The following is a 14,765-nucleotide window of genomic DNA, read 5'->3' as shown; positions in this document are numbered from 1 at the left end:
TAAAAATTTTGCTCAACAAATAATCAAAGGTGGTTACCCGACCTTTTTTACATTTTACTGCTTTATTATAACTGCCCCTTCGGCCTTGTTTGAACAATTTTTTTTACCACCGTACAAATACCTCTTCCTAGAATTATTTGTACGGTGTGTTTCACTTTTTTTAGAATGGGACGAAGTGTAAATTATTTTTTGAGCTACTAGTTTTTTAGACATTGTACCTATACAGAGTGACCCAGGCCTCCAAAAAACTTTTCACCTATTACCTTTTTGTGGTTTTGTGATTTTATTTCAATTTTTTTTTTTACATAAGATGGGGGTCATTGTAACACACATTTTCAAAATATTTTTTTATTTTTTAACATACAGGGTGATTCAAACCGCAATACATATATGCTTAATACAGTTCAAGAAGATTGGGACATTTAACTAAATTTGATTGTCTGATGAAGCTACCTAAGTAATGGATTTGTAAATAAGCGTAATATTCATTGGCCAGCCGACTTGAAATCCATACTGTAGCACACATATTTGATAATTTTAATGATAAATGCCTTCTATTGAGAGATTAAAAAGTAATTACCTCGTATCAGAGCCATCATATACAAGAAGAAGACCGAAAAAGTCAAATCTTGTCTTATATTTTCAAAAAAAACACAATTTTTCTCATTAAATATTGATGATAGGAAGTTATTAATACAAGATTAAACAACTATTACACAGTACTTCACAGGAAGCTATCGATTGAACTAACTAAGGAGGTATTTACTAATTACTAATTTTTGAAAAGTTCTTTTTAAGATTCAAAAAAGGTAAAACTAAAACCTGAACTATCACATTTTGAAGGATTAAAGGGGAAGTTCTAAATAATGTTGCCTATTCTAAACAAAGAAAATTTATTTATAAGCTTTATAACATCTCTAATTAAATTTGGACAGAAAAGAATATTTCATTTTGCTGTGGGTAATTTTCTCAGGGAAAATACGTAATAAAAGGCCATTTTAAGTCAAAAGTCAAGGACAAGTTATTTCACAAAAACAATGAAATTTGTCTTTCGAAAAAGGACAATTTAAGCAACCTAGGTATTTCTGGAATGAAATTTATTAATGAATCTAACTTTAGTTTAAAAATATGTTCCGACCACCTATGTTTACAAATGTCTAAAATATTAACTTTACCATTGCCCTCCCATATTATGAAAAAAGATTGAGTCACCAACCACAAAACCTAATATAGAGCTTTTTCAAACTTGAGTACACCTGTAAATATTCAAAAGTAATTGAAAGTTTATATAGAAGTAACTGAAAGTTTAAATTGAATATCGACGTTGAAGCGATTTTCGAAAACTGCTAACGTTTCAACATAAGTATATATGGGATATCAATTATATTTATTATGTTTTTTTTTATTATTTTTTTCATTTGACGAAAAAGTGTTAATGTAGTATATTAATATGGAGTAAAAATTTTACTAAGTACTTTTACTAATTAAATTCGTTCCAAAAACGATACGCCACTGGCCATTAGAACAATCCAAATGCGCCTAGTTGCCGGGGTCGGAAATTTTAGACTTCTTTGTCTCTTCTGTCCTTGTTTGACACATTGGAATGTTTGATACACTTCCAACGAGTATTTATGAATGAGATGTTCGGTCTATCTTTATAATGTCTTTGAATACTACTAAATGTATACATGGAATTATTTTAAATGCCAAACACTCTGTCCTCAAATTTGATAGGAGGGCCCAGGTGCATGATCACAACACTAGGAGGCGTAATGATGTAAATCTGCCTAAAATGCTCACCTGCAAGTGGCAAACCTCCATCTCATATAATGGAGCTAAGTTGTACAACGAACTCCCAGATTCTTTAACGTTGAATTTAAATAACTGCTAACATTGGTACAACTCAAAAATATGTTTTTCAAGGACAAGGGGCAGGAAAATAAAAGTAGACTTGCTCTGACAGGATTCGTAGACTGATTGGTTTTTTTTATTTGTATATAGAATTTATGTTCTAAACTTGTACACTTGTAAACTTGTAAAATTGCACTTGTAGAAACTTTATTGTGTGTATATTCTAAAGGTTAAGAGTAAAATAATACAAGTATCTTTTATCATGTTGTGTAACTTTATCTTAAAAAAAAAAAAATTATCTATAATTATATTTGATTGATCTGTGATATAGATGTAATGAAAGGATGAGCCTGTATGAATATTTTTTCTGTATTCCTAGGTTTTGTTCAATAAAGTACTCTTTAGTACTTACGTGGATAAATCAACGCGATAAGTTTAGCATTAAAAAATACGTCTCCAACATCACGACATGCCATTTTCAAACCTTCTTTATTGCACTTATCAAACGTTCAATAGGTTTGTCTTTCTCGAGGACCTTACTTTGTGCCATGCGCATTAAAGGTTGCACGTATTTCCAAAATAATCACAATTTTATACGGTTTGGAACTTAAAAAAAAAGTAAGGAAGGAGCTTATCAAAAATGTTAGACCCACCACGATCGGACTCAAATATGGCCGACTTAAATTCCGGTTTATCAGTGCCGTTCTTTGAATAAGAAGAGTGCCGTTCTAATTTTATTTTATATTTAAAAAGTGAAAAACTATGACACGTAGAGTAGACGTGGGGTAGACTCAATAATATGTTGTTTAGGTGAAGATACACTAGAGTCTATAGGTGAAGATACACGTTTTTCTGCTATCCATCAAATAAAATATATCTGGCGGATTATAAAGCGCTATTTGTACCCGAAAATACCGGGGATAACAATAATAAATTTACCTGGAATCAATATGATTAGCGTCAAGGTGGAATTTTAATTTTCGTTTTTCTGTAAATTTCTTATCACAGTGTGCACAAGCAAACAACTGTCGTTCATCTGGGGCCAAGTGAATTTTCTGGTGTCGTTGAAGAGGTGTGATATATATAGGGTGTTTTGAGGTAGCTACAAATGGAACATTTATGGAAATTTTTCTGCGCATCCTTGGACCTAAAATAATTTTTAGAAATATTTCTCTTGTAATTGCGTAAAAGAATTCTAAAATGGTAGTGGTAGTTTAACCACTTAGACAAAGATAAAATAGTACCCGAATATACCGGGGGCCACAATAATAAATTTACCTGGAATCAATATGCTTAGCGTCAAGGTGGAATTTTAATTTTCGTTTTTCTGTATATTTCTTATCACAGTATGCACAAGCAAACAACTTTCGTTCATCTGGGGCCAAGTGAATTTCCTGGTGTCGTCGCAAGTGTGATATATAGGATGTTTGGTAGCTACAAATGGAACATTTATTGAGATTTTTCTGCGCATCCTCGGACCTAAAATCATTTTTAAATATTTGTCTTGTAATTGCGTAAAACAATTCTAAAATGGTAGTGGTAGTTTAACCACTAAGACAAAGATAAAATAGTACCCGAATATACCGGGGGTAACAATAATAAATTTACCTGGAATCAATATGCTTAGCGTCAAGGTGGAATTTTAATTTTCGTTTTTCTGTATATTTCTTATCACAGTGTGCACAAGCAAACAACTGTCGTTCATCTGGGGCCAAGTGAATTTCCTGGTGTCGTTTCAAGCATGATATAAAGGGTGTATGGTAGCCACAAATGGAACATTTATGGAGATTTTTCTGCGCAAACTTGGACCTTGGAATGCTATTTCTATTTCTGCCGAATACAATAGAATTTCAGTTTACCAACTAGCGAATGGAAGAAGAGAGAGAATTTTTATATCGCCTGGGTTGTGTCTAACTTGATCGATGGTGGAATATTTGAACATCTACTTAAATCCTAAAAAGTTCTAACAATTTAATAATTTACCCTAAATTACTAAGTTATTTGAATATTGTAATAATACTATAATTAACCTTGTAATTGAGTTACTTTATTTTACTTTAATTCATATTAATTTGTATTTATGCATACATCTTTAAGATTTCCGATGTAGGAATGAGTTTTCAATAATAATAAAAGCACTAAATAGGTAATTTCTGAAGCGAGCTTAACTTCATTTTACACGACCTTGGTCGAGGGGTAAACCACAGAGGAATTATGGTGTACAACTATGAAGGAATTCTACAGGAATTCCAGGGAATTACGAGGAATTCCAATGAATTCCAGGAATTAATCAGAATTTCAATTATTTCAGAATTTCAGAATTCCTTAGAAATTTAAAGGAATTCCACAGGAATTAAGAGGAATTACAAACAACTTTATAAAAAAATTAACGAACATTAGTAAACCATGAATACTATAATAGGTAGTACTAAATTTAAAAGAAACGTTTTTACAGGCGATTTTTTACTATCCGTTTTTCGTTTCGCTTCCAAAATTTCCCAATATCAAATATCTACAGATCAGATATTCTTTTAATTTAATATGTACCCTCGATTATATATCAAAAATATTTTTCCAATAATTTGCGAGGCCGAACCATCCCCGAGAGATCTACTTATAACGTTTCCTGATTTCGCCATTTTAAAGACACCCTTATAAGATTTTTTTATTCAGTACTCAGAAAGTGTAAAGTTGATTTTTTCATTTCCTCGGAATAATACCTAGAGTATATACTATGGAGAGTATTACAACTTTAGGTGCACTTCATATCAATGATACCATACGTAATCTTATGGAATTTACAGGTGATCGTATGACGTGCAACTGAAGTTTTATTAATTTCTTTACATACATACAAAGGAATATTTCTAGAAAAAAAAAAAAAATCGAGAAAAATTAATTTTAATAAGTAAAGTGCCGATATATTTCTAGTATTTTCACCTCATGATCCCCTATTGGTCTAAAATTTAACAAAAAAAACGTAAATCTCGTAATGAGTACTTTTTTTAATTGTAGATCTGAGTACTTACTTAGGGGAGACATTAGACATTTTATAAAATCTGCCTGAAAATTCTTTGCGGAACTGCGAAACCGAGGTGGCAACGCTGGGGTTCAGACTGACAGAGTTACCGAGTTCGTACCAAGGAATTCCAAGGAAGACCTTGAATGATTGACCTTGACCTTGAAGACCAGGAATTACGAGGAATTCTGAGGAATTATTTGAGTAAAAGGAATTACGGTGTACACTTTTCCCTCTGCGGTTTACCCCTCGTTTGACAGTTATCTTTTACCTTGACTGGTGCTCATAAGTAAATACAGGGCCATAAGAAAGGAGAAATATTTAAAAAGAAATCGGCGATAACTCGTAAACGGGCTAATCAAAAATATCTAAAGTTATTCTGTTGAATGCGGGTTTTAGTGCTCTTCTATAAACCTAAATAAATTATTCTACAAAATAATTTAAGGGGAAGCCAATAATTGATCCCATTAAGAATTTACATGGGATTTCCTAATCCCATGATACATACCGGTATATGCCATGGATAAATCAACGCAATAAGTTTAGCATTAAAAATACGTCTCCAGCATCACGACATGCCATTTTCAAACCTTGTGCACGCATCAAACGTTCAATAGGTTTGTCTTTCTCCAGGACCTGACTTTAGGCTTCGGCCCAAAAAGTTACTTTTGTATTTCCCAAATAATCCCTACATACGGTTTAGAAAGTACAAATTATACATTGTTATGGAAACCAACTTTTCATTGGCATCAAAATTGTCATCATATTGTCATAATCATATGTAATAGTCTTATTTCCATTGTGTAACGACGTTTGTTTTTTGCGTTTTTTAATTTAAGAATTGTATTAATTACTCTTTTATCGACCCCTTTTATATAGCCAATGATGCAAGTGTGTTCAGTGAGAAGTTAATTTTAAATTTGTGCAATTATATTTCTATTTCTTTTTTCGTTTGACTTTCTAAATACTCCAATTATCTTTTCATAGGCAAGTAAATTACTCAGTTGTTCTTTGATTTATATTAAGCCCACCCACCGCATATGGTTGAATTTCCTAAGAATATTGATATTCGTACGGAGTGTCTAAATGTATTTTTTAAAGATAATTTAATTTTTGTGACAATAAACATTCAATTTATTGTTCAAATACTCAGTATTTTACAAATTTAATTTTTTTAAAATTAATGTTCAAATTTGGCGCGCGGACGATAGGTCCTCGACAAGGATAGATAGAGTAGAAGAACCGCGTGCAACAAAAAAAGAAGATAAATGGAAGTCGTTGATATGTTTGCGACAGTTTCCATAGTAATTTACTTATCCATAAGTATATATGATCTAGAGGGTATAACGAAGTAGACATAACAAAAGAGCCCTATCTCAACTTACGTCTCTTCTTCATAACGAAGAATTCTAGTATTTGAGGTGGGGCACATTTTTAAATGAATAGAAAATAGAAAAGATATAATATTGAGATGCACAAATTCGCTATGTAAAAAAATTACCCAATGGACATGTCATGACGTTGATATCTCAAAATCGCCAAAAATCGAGATACGCCTATGATTTGGAAGCAATTCTTATCCTAAAAATAAATTTACCTGGAATCAATACAAATATTACGTTCAATGTGATATCTTAAGTGTGTTTTTTGTGTGTAACACAACACTTACAATGCGCGACAAACATCTGTCGTTCTTCTAGTGTCAAATGAATGTTCTGGTGTTCTCTAAAGTATGCCACATGTCGGGTTTGGTAGCCGCAAATGGAACATTTATGGATATTTTCCTGCGGATTCTTTGACCTAAAATCAATTTTTTTAGTACTTTAATTTGATCAGAGAACGTATAGGAGCAATGTGTTACAAAAATAAATTTACAAGAATCAATATGATTATCCTCAATGTGACGACGTAAGCCTTGTCTCGATGTATATTTCTTGTCACAGTGTGTACAAGCAAACAACTTGGATTCTTCCGGTGCTTAAATGAGTTTTCTTGTGTTTGTAAGACTTGTTTTTATATAGCGTTTGAAAGCCACATTTGGCACATTTATAGACTTTTTTATCAGTTTCTTTCAATCTAATAAAAGAATATTTAAATATTACAGTCTTGTAACCCTATAAATATTTTTCATATAAAGTGTTTCATAATAGCCGATAAAAAGTCAAGTAAAGTAGCAGTGGCAACATTGTGACGTGTATTCGTCAAAAATATTTGAATGACATTAGCATAACTTTATTGATTTTCCTACAGGCTTGGTGCATTCTCGCCGGTGCTGCCACCATCCGGGAATATCGTAAACAACTAGCATATACAAATACACGGGTTGAAATAGCGAGTATACGGAAAATTTATTGTTTAATTATTCTAAAAGTGTTGGAAATATAATTTGTGAAAATTCCAAAATAAAAATAAAAAGTAAATATTTGAAACTGGGGGCTAACTTGTATTATAATTTATTATTCCAGTTAAAAAAACTTTTAGATAGGTTCAACTAATAATTTGGGAGCATGGTTTTAATCACCAGTTTTTGCTAGTGGGTATAATTGGGGCTATTTCGCTGAAAGCTTGAAATTTAGGTTAGGTACAGAATTAGAATTTTAGAAGACATTCATAAAATATTTAATCACAATTTTTTTTTTTTTTTTTTTTTTTTATAAATTATATTTATTGATCAACTTTCATAGTATATGTCTATTTAATTGTTTGTTCATGTAACAAGCGCTTTGTTTACTCATTTGTTTCGTCGAACTGCTTGAAGAGAATCCCATTTTTGCTATTAGGCAAATCGGTGTGAGAAACTATGAAACTATAAAATGTTGTTTCAGGAGGGTTGAATATGCAGAAAGTTGAGTTATTGAGTGTTATTGCATCCAACAACACCTTAATTACGCTCTCCTTTACGCATTAACATTTTTTTTGCTATTTTATTAACATTTTACCAACTGTCACACAACACAACAGGACGCCTAGTTCCAATTCTTTTTCACTTGTGCACTACACAAAACAGCGTTACATCACAAAAACCTCGTACCACAGGTGTTTTTATAGTTTCAATAACTACTTAAGCAAAGGGCTTCATAAATAATATGATGCGTTTCTGATTTTTGCCGTGGAAGCGCTGCGGTCGGAATAGGTTGATGTCAATTTCCGACCGCAGCGCCTCTTTATTTAAAAAATCAGATAAACATTTTGTTAATCCTCAAATTGTTTTGATTAAATTCTTATAAATTGTGCGCTTTCAGGTATTATAAACAAAACACCAATTTGAAAGGTATATCTGACTTTTAGACAAAAGAAAGAGAATATCACAGAAATACATTATCTTGCAGGTATTGTAAACTGAGATCTAATAAAGAACAACTTTACATTCATACTTACGGTTTTAACTCTATTACTTCGTCTATGTTATCCATCATTTGCAATAGAAAAAGATCAGTAACTGAAAGAAAAAAAAATAACCCGAGATCAGTTCAGCTATAAATCCAGCACGATAAATTAAAATTTGTAAGGAGATATCTTGGAGAAGACCAAATACAGAGATGTTATCACTTATTAAACCTAATTCGTTTAATACATATTCAGACAAGTGTCGTCATTTATATTTAATAATACCTTTTGTATAATACCTACCTAAGTAAGGATCTATTAGTATTTACGGTTCCAGTCGATATTACAGACACTAAAAACGTAAAATTTTCCATACAGATTGAGTAAAAACATCGGATATTAGCATTTTATTACCTTATATAGATATGGATTGACCTAAGTTAAGCACAAATATTTAATAAAACCTCTTTGTAAGTGTAAAAATTAAGAAAATATGTATATTTGCAGTATTTCCAGCTAGCAGCCATTGACTTTTTAATTGACAGTTGATCGACGGCAGACGGCAGTGACACCTCAGATTAGGTATACTGTGGTGACACTTTACTTTAGGAATGTATGACATAAATCGATTCTTCAGAAAATCGGTCTTTTGACACACGATTCTTGATTTTTTGAATCAATTATTCTGTATTATTATTATCTACCTGAAATACTAAAATAAACATTAGCTTTTTGAAGAGTTTAATAATATAGTCATATAAAATCTTAGGAAAATGTAACAATAAGAGGTTAAAAAATAATATAAAGTAATAATTGTTGTTCTCACCGTAGCGAGTAGCTATTTAAAAAACCAAAATAATTTGGCAGCTGCTACAAATATCTTAATATTTTATCTTCTACTCCTATCCATGCCCATATATTTATTTTTTCATTTTCAAAGATTTTCTTGACTTTATGGTGAAGGAAGATATAATTGGATTCAGATTCCCGGCCAAAGCCATCTCGTCATATTAAAAAATTACCTCAGAATGTAAATGATAATTAAAAAATTGCAAATTGATCGTTATCAGTTCATTTCGCTCTTAAAAATTAACCAAAGCATGTATGGACATGAATCAAAAAACAAAATGCTCAGGAGTCATGGTTCTGAGCGTAAAATTATAATTTAGAGAAATATTGCACTAAACACACGAAATTACTGCACAGGATGTTTTAAAGTTAAGGTAAAAAAAACAACCACTCGATTAACCCTGTATAATATGCCAAATACTAAAGTTTATAAAAAGTATGGAGTGTAGAGGTTGCGACCTCTACACTCCATAATAAAAAGCTAGGTCCAATTCATGGAAATAGGGCTAAAAATAACAAAAATAAACACTTTAAATTTGACCAAAAATTTCTCTGTTGCGTTTTTATTTGCATCTGAGTGTACATTTAAAAAACATTCTTAGATCGGAGAAATAAACATCGGAGCGACATCTTCATGTTCTGTTTTTATAAAATCTTCTGTTTGGTTGTAATGTGTTACGAATATTTTCTTTTTCTACAAATGCGTATCTTTATCCACAAACGTCAGACGTCATCGTCGGGTTCCATTTTTATAAAATCTTCTAGCTTCACATTTCGAGTGGCAGATTCATTTGCGCTACTTCTGGAAACAATAAGAAAATATTTAAAACACAATGGCCGTATCCATTAATAAAAATACTTTTAAAAAACATACTTAAAGTCATCATGCACCTCTGTCTTCTTAATCGGAGCGACATCTTCAGGTTCTGTTTTTATAAAATCTTCCGATTTTATTTCATTAGTCACAGATAAACATTCAAAATTTCTGGAAATAATGAGTTACATTATTATCACTAAATTAGTAAAAATACACTTAAAAAACATACTTAGAGTCATCCAAAGGCGAAGCGACATCATCAATTTCGATTTTTAAAGCATCTAATATCACTTCTTCATCAGTTGAAGATGTACAATCGGCATTTCTGGAAACAATAAACAATTAAAATGACAAAATATGTGCCTGGACATTTTTGTTCCAATAGCAATATTTCAATAAGTTTTTTTGATAAGTGCCATTATTTTGAATACTTTCAAGTTTCAAAACAGTGACTGTAAATTTAGGGTATTAGAGAAAAATAAGCCTGAAGGCCTGGGCATTCTCTTCATATTTTAAACTGAGTAAGATCACGTCAAGTGGACGCCCCTTTTCCACTTAGTCATGGAATTCTATTTAATATACAGGGTGGTCCGAACTGCATTCCGGAAACTTATTTTGCAGATAAAAATAAGTAAAAAAGTTCGTATAAATGTGTGTCCTAAAATGCTTAGTTTCGGAGATACAGGGTGTAAAAGTTTCATTTTTATTTCGATTTTTTCTTGTTTCTTGTTCACTCTTATTAATATCTTAATTATTAGATATTAATGCATCTGGTATTATGGTAACCTGGTAATATCGTCGATTTTAAAACGAACTAACTGTTTCTATCTTATTTTTTTGTTAGAATGGGCATAATCAAGAGGGCTACTGAAACCGTGTTGTAAAAATAAGGTAATTAAGGGCTTATTTTTTGGCAATTATAATTTTGAAAATATCTTCGGTTTGAAAGAAGATATCAAGATGCGGTTTTCGCTGACTTTTTTAAGCTTTTACTACTCTTTACTATCAGCTAAAATTACATATACTATCGTATTTAACTTTTTGAAAACGCGCTATGTTTGTTAAATTGTAAGAAAGCGCCCCCTGACGTCTACGTTCAAGACCTTATTATAATTATTTTTATGGTATAATATAGAGTAAGAAACGCTCTTTTAAATGAGCCCTCGTTTGTCGGATTCTGATCATCCAGTCCGGAGTTATTAACATTTGAATAAAGATAGATCTAACATTCCCCCACCACTTTATTTTAGCAGATAGAGGAGTTTCTAGTTAATTATTTTATGATTCAAACTGCTGAGGCGTCTGGTATTTTAAATATAATTGGGACATTTAAATTTAAATTCTTATTGGTTTTATGGCGAGAACTACTTAAAAAAATTGATATTTTATCACGATATTTACAAAGTTCAAATTACGTAATTTCCACTGCATCGTCCATGATTAAAAGTACACAAAACTATATCGAATCTATAAGAAATGAAATATCATTTTTTAAATTTACGGAAGATGCCATAAAACTTGCTACTAAATCAAAAACCTCGACCGTTTGTAATTATTAAGTAAGTATTCATAAAATAAAATAATATTTAAATAACAGTCTGGTAACTCTATAAAACAGGGTTCCTCAAACATATAATATCACGTACCCCACCCTATTATAATTATTATCATTAACAAAATGTTTTTGTTAAAAAATTTAGAACTGAATCATCCGTATGTTGATATTAATTTACCCATACGCTGCAAGCTCACAGAAAACGTCTTTTTTTATTTAAATCATTTTAATGACTTAAGTCGTTTGATTTTAAGTCATTTTTCGAAAGCTGACATAAAACTTAAAATTTAAGTCTTTTTGAAAGTGATTTGTGATTTAAATGTTTATTCCGAAATTGAAAAAGATTTAAGTCTTTTTATAAAAGTCTTAGAACTAATCGATATTGCTATCTCTACAGGTGAAGATACACGATTTTTCTGCTATCCATCAAATAAAATATATCTGAAAATACCGGGCGTAACAATAATAAATTTACCTGGAATCAATATGATTAGCGTCAAGGTGGAATTTTAATTTTTGTTTTCTCGTATATTTCTTATCACAGTGTGCACAAGCAAACAACTGTCGTTCATCTGGGGCCAAGTGAATTTTCTGGTGTCGTTGAAAGTGTGATATATAGGGTGTTTGGTAGCCACAAATGGAACATTTATGGAGATTTTTCTGCGCATCCTTGGACCTAAAATCATTTTTAAATATTTGTCTTGTAATTGCGTAAAACAATTCTAAAATGGTAGTGGTAGTTTAACCACTAAGACAAAGATAAAATAGTACCAGAATATACCGGGGGTAACAATAATAAATTTACCTGGAATCAATATGATTAGCGCCAAGGTGGTCTTTTAATCTTTGTTTTTCCGTATATTTCTTATCACAGTGTGCACAAGCAAACAACTGTCGTTCATCTGGGGCCAAGTGAATTTTCTGGTGTCGTTGCAAGTGTGTTATATAGGGTGTTTGGTAGCTACAAATGGAACATTTATGGAGATTTTTCTGCGCATCCTTGGACCTAAAATCATTTTTAAATATTTGTCTTGTAATTGCGTAAAACAATTCTAAAATGGTAGTGGTAGTTTAACCACTAAGACAAAGATAAAATAGTACCCGAATATACCGGGGGTAACAATAATAAATTTACCTGGAATCAATATGCTTAGCGTCAAGGTGGAATTTTAATTTTCCTTTTTCCGTATATTTCTTATCACAGTGTGCACAAGCAAACAGCTGTCGTTCATCTCGGGCCAAGTGAATTTTCTGGTGTTGTTGCAAGCGTGATATATAGAGTGTTTGGTAGCTACAAATGGAACATTTGTGGAGATTTTTCTGCGCATCCTTGGACCTAAAATAATTTTTAAATATTTGTCTTGTAATTGCGTAAAACAATTCTAAAATGGTAGTGGTAGTTTAACCACTACCATTACTAATTTTTGTGACGGTAAACATTCAATTTATTGTTCAAATATAAGCATTTTACAAATTTAATTTTTAAAATTAATGTTCAAATTTGGCGCGCGGACGATAGGTCCCCGACAAGGATAGATAGAGTAGAAGCACCTTGTGTGCAACAAAAAAAGAAGATAAATGGAAGTCGTTGATATATTTGCGACAGTTTCCATAGTAATTTACTTATCCACGTAAGTATATATGATCCAGGCAATGCCCTCTATAAAAGATCAGCCTCCGGGCGGACTTTTGTTTACTTCATCAGCTGTACATACTTAGATATTGGGTTAGATTCTGTATTTATATTTTGTCGGTTGATTTTTGGTATTATTTGTTATTGTAATGCAAAAAACTAATTATTTTGGTGTTTAAGTGACATAAAGTACTACCAGATATATGGTCACTATGATGGTCACTCTGTTTCTCATTAAAAAAAACACGAAATATTACACGTTTTGTTAAGTGCTTTAACCTAAAAGTGCCCATAAATTTTTTATTTATCGTGATTTTTGTGTGTTTTTTGAGACTCTAACAATTCATCAATAAAGCTTAAGTGGAGTGTGTTTTTGGTGCTATGCCTCATCTTTGTTATGTTCCTGGTGGAAAGGATAGTTATACTAGACAGCTTAAAGTATCCGGAAGAGCAAGAAAAGTGGGCACGAGTTATAAATCAAGACAATTCTATTGAAAATATCTTTAATAAATTTAAAAATAATATTCTCCCAGGATGGTATTAAAGAAAACTGGATAATTATGTTTATTTTATTCATATTGTGGAATCTCCACTACAAGTATTGTTGGTTCAGCTTCGATAGATTCAAACACGTAAGTAGGTATTATGATCTAGGGAAAAATAAAGAATAATGTATGTAAAGCATAACATATATTTGTTCAGTAATTTTTACTGAATAGTGTTGATTATTTATAATACCAAATTAATATCAAATATTTAAGCGATGGATGAATACAATATGAATAAAATAACAATAAAATTGGTATATTTGCATAATACAAAATTAAGTTTTAAGAATAAAGGTGTTACTAAAAATACTAAGAAATTCATATTTCTTTGTTTTAATTGGTCGAATGTTATTTACATTTTATGTGTAAGAATTATACCCTATCATCGAAAGAAATCGGCGTCTAGTTGGCTTGGAAATGAACATCGATGACATTCCCTAAATAATTGTACACATAAAATAATTAACTAAAATTTTACAATCTTGGAAAATTTGATATTCTTGAACCTTGTTTCTAAATATTCTAAATTTTTTTATTTTCTTGGGATTTAGGTTCGGGAAAACCGTTGATTAAGTTTTCATTTGGTTTTTCATTATTTTCATTTGGTTTAAAAAAACGTTTTGGCTAACATTATAGCCTTCATCAATGTTGTGTCATATTATGAAAAAAATAGTGTCGAATATAATCCAAAAAATTACATATAAAATATTCACACCACGCACCACATAATGTTTACTGCGTACTCCATAGTCAATGTAGATAGTTTTACTGTTAAGAATAGTAATTCTAAAAAATATGTGGTATCTTTTGATAAGTTTATATTAGTTTATTAATTGCAGTAAACATTATGTGGTGTGAATATTTTATATGTAATTTTTTGGATTATATTCGACACTATTTTTTTCATATGACACAACACTGATGAAGGCTATAGTTAGCCGAAACGTATTTTTTTAAACCAAATAAAAATAATGAAAACCCAAATGAAAACTTAAATCAGCGTTTTTCCCGAACCTAAAAATCCCAAGAAAATCAAAAATTTTAGAATAATTTAACATATAAAATGCCAGCGATCTTCATTTCATAGCCATCGCTGACGCCTTTTTTTAGATGATATTGTATTATTTGTAAATATAATTGATAAACATTGATACTTGCAAAATATA

At 31.0% G+C, this 14,765-nt stretch overlaps 1 protein-coding gene and 2 long non-coding RNA genes across 4 annotated transcripts in view; all 3 read right to left on the bottom strand.

Moving 5' to 3' along the window:
- Positions 1 to 2,934: 2,934 nt before the first annotated feature.
- On the bottom strand, positions 2,935 to 6,526 carry LOC115885788. Of its 2 annotated transcripts, XR_004050799.1 has the most exons (4): positions 6,468 to 6,526; positions 3,460 to 3,681; positions 3,130 to 3,330; positions 2,935 to 2,998 (listed from the first exon to the last, which is right to left on the bottom strand). It is a non-coding gene; the product is annotated as an uncharacterized LOC115885788 (long non-coding RNA). The 2 variants fall into 2 exon arrangements; XR_004050791.1 differs by lacking the exon at positions 6,468 to 6,526 and having other exon boundaries at positions 3,460 to 3,727.
- Positions 6,527 to 6,881: 355 nt separating this feature from the next.
- On the bottom strand, positions 6,882 to 8,797 carry LOC115885870. The gene is made up of 4 exons (XR_004050809.1): positions 8,612 to 8,797; positions 8,501 to 8,549; positions 8,249 to 8,309; positions 6,882 to 6,946 (listed from the first exon to the last, which is right to left on the bottom strand). It is a non-coding gene; the product is annotated as an uncharacterized LOC115885870 (long non-coding RNA).
- A 760-nt stretch (positions 8,798 to 9,557) lies between these two features.
- The window catches only part of LOC115884747 (gastrula zinc finger protein XlCGF57.1-like), a 30,859-nt gene continuing 25,651 nt past the window's right edge, over positions 9,558 to 14,765 (bottom strand). The window contains exons 6-11 of the mRNA XM_030903443.1: positions 12,554 to 12,754; positions 12,224 to 12,424; positions 11,894 to 12,094; positions 10,093 to 10,188; positions 9,921 to 10,031; positions 9,558 to 9,848 (exon numbers count right to left, since the gene is read on the bottom strand). Coding sequence (XP_030759303.1) covers positions 9,770 to 9,848; positions 9,921 to 10,031; positions 10,093 to 10,188; positions 11,894 to 12,094; positions 12,224 to 12,424; positions 12,554 to 12,754 — 889 coding nt within the window. The 3' untranslated portion in view covers positions 9,558 to 9,769. The remainder of the gene's footprint in view (positions 9,849 to 9,920; positions 10,032 to 10,092; positions 10,189 to 11,893; positions 12,095 to 12,223; positions 12,425 to 12,553; positions 12,755 to 14,765) is intronic.

This window comes from Sitophilus oryzae, unplaced genomic scaffold, assembly GCF_002938485.1.
Source record: "Sitophilus oryzae breed Bouriz unplaced genomic scaffold, Soryzae_2.0 scaffold_1002_pilon_pilon, whole genome shotgun sequence".
In the NCBI taxonomy this organism is placed as follows: domain Eukaryota; kingdom Metazoa; phylum Arthropoda; class Insecta; order Coleoptera; family Curculionidae; genus Sitophilus; species Sitophilus oryzae.
This window is presented reverse-complemented; position numbering and strand designations above follow the sequence as displayed.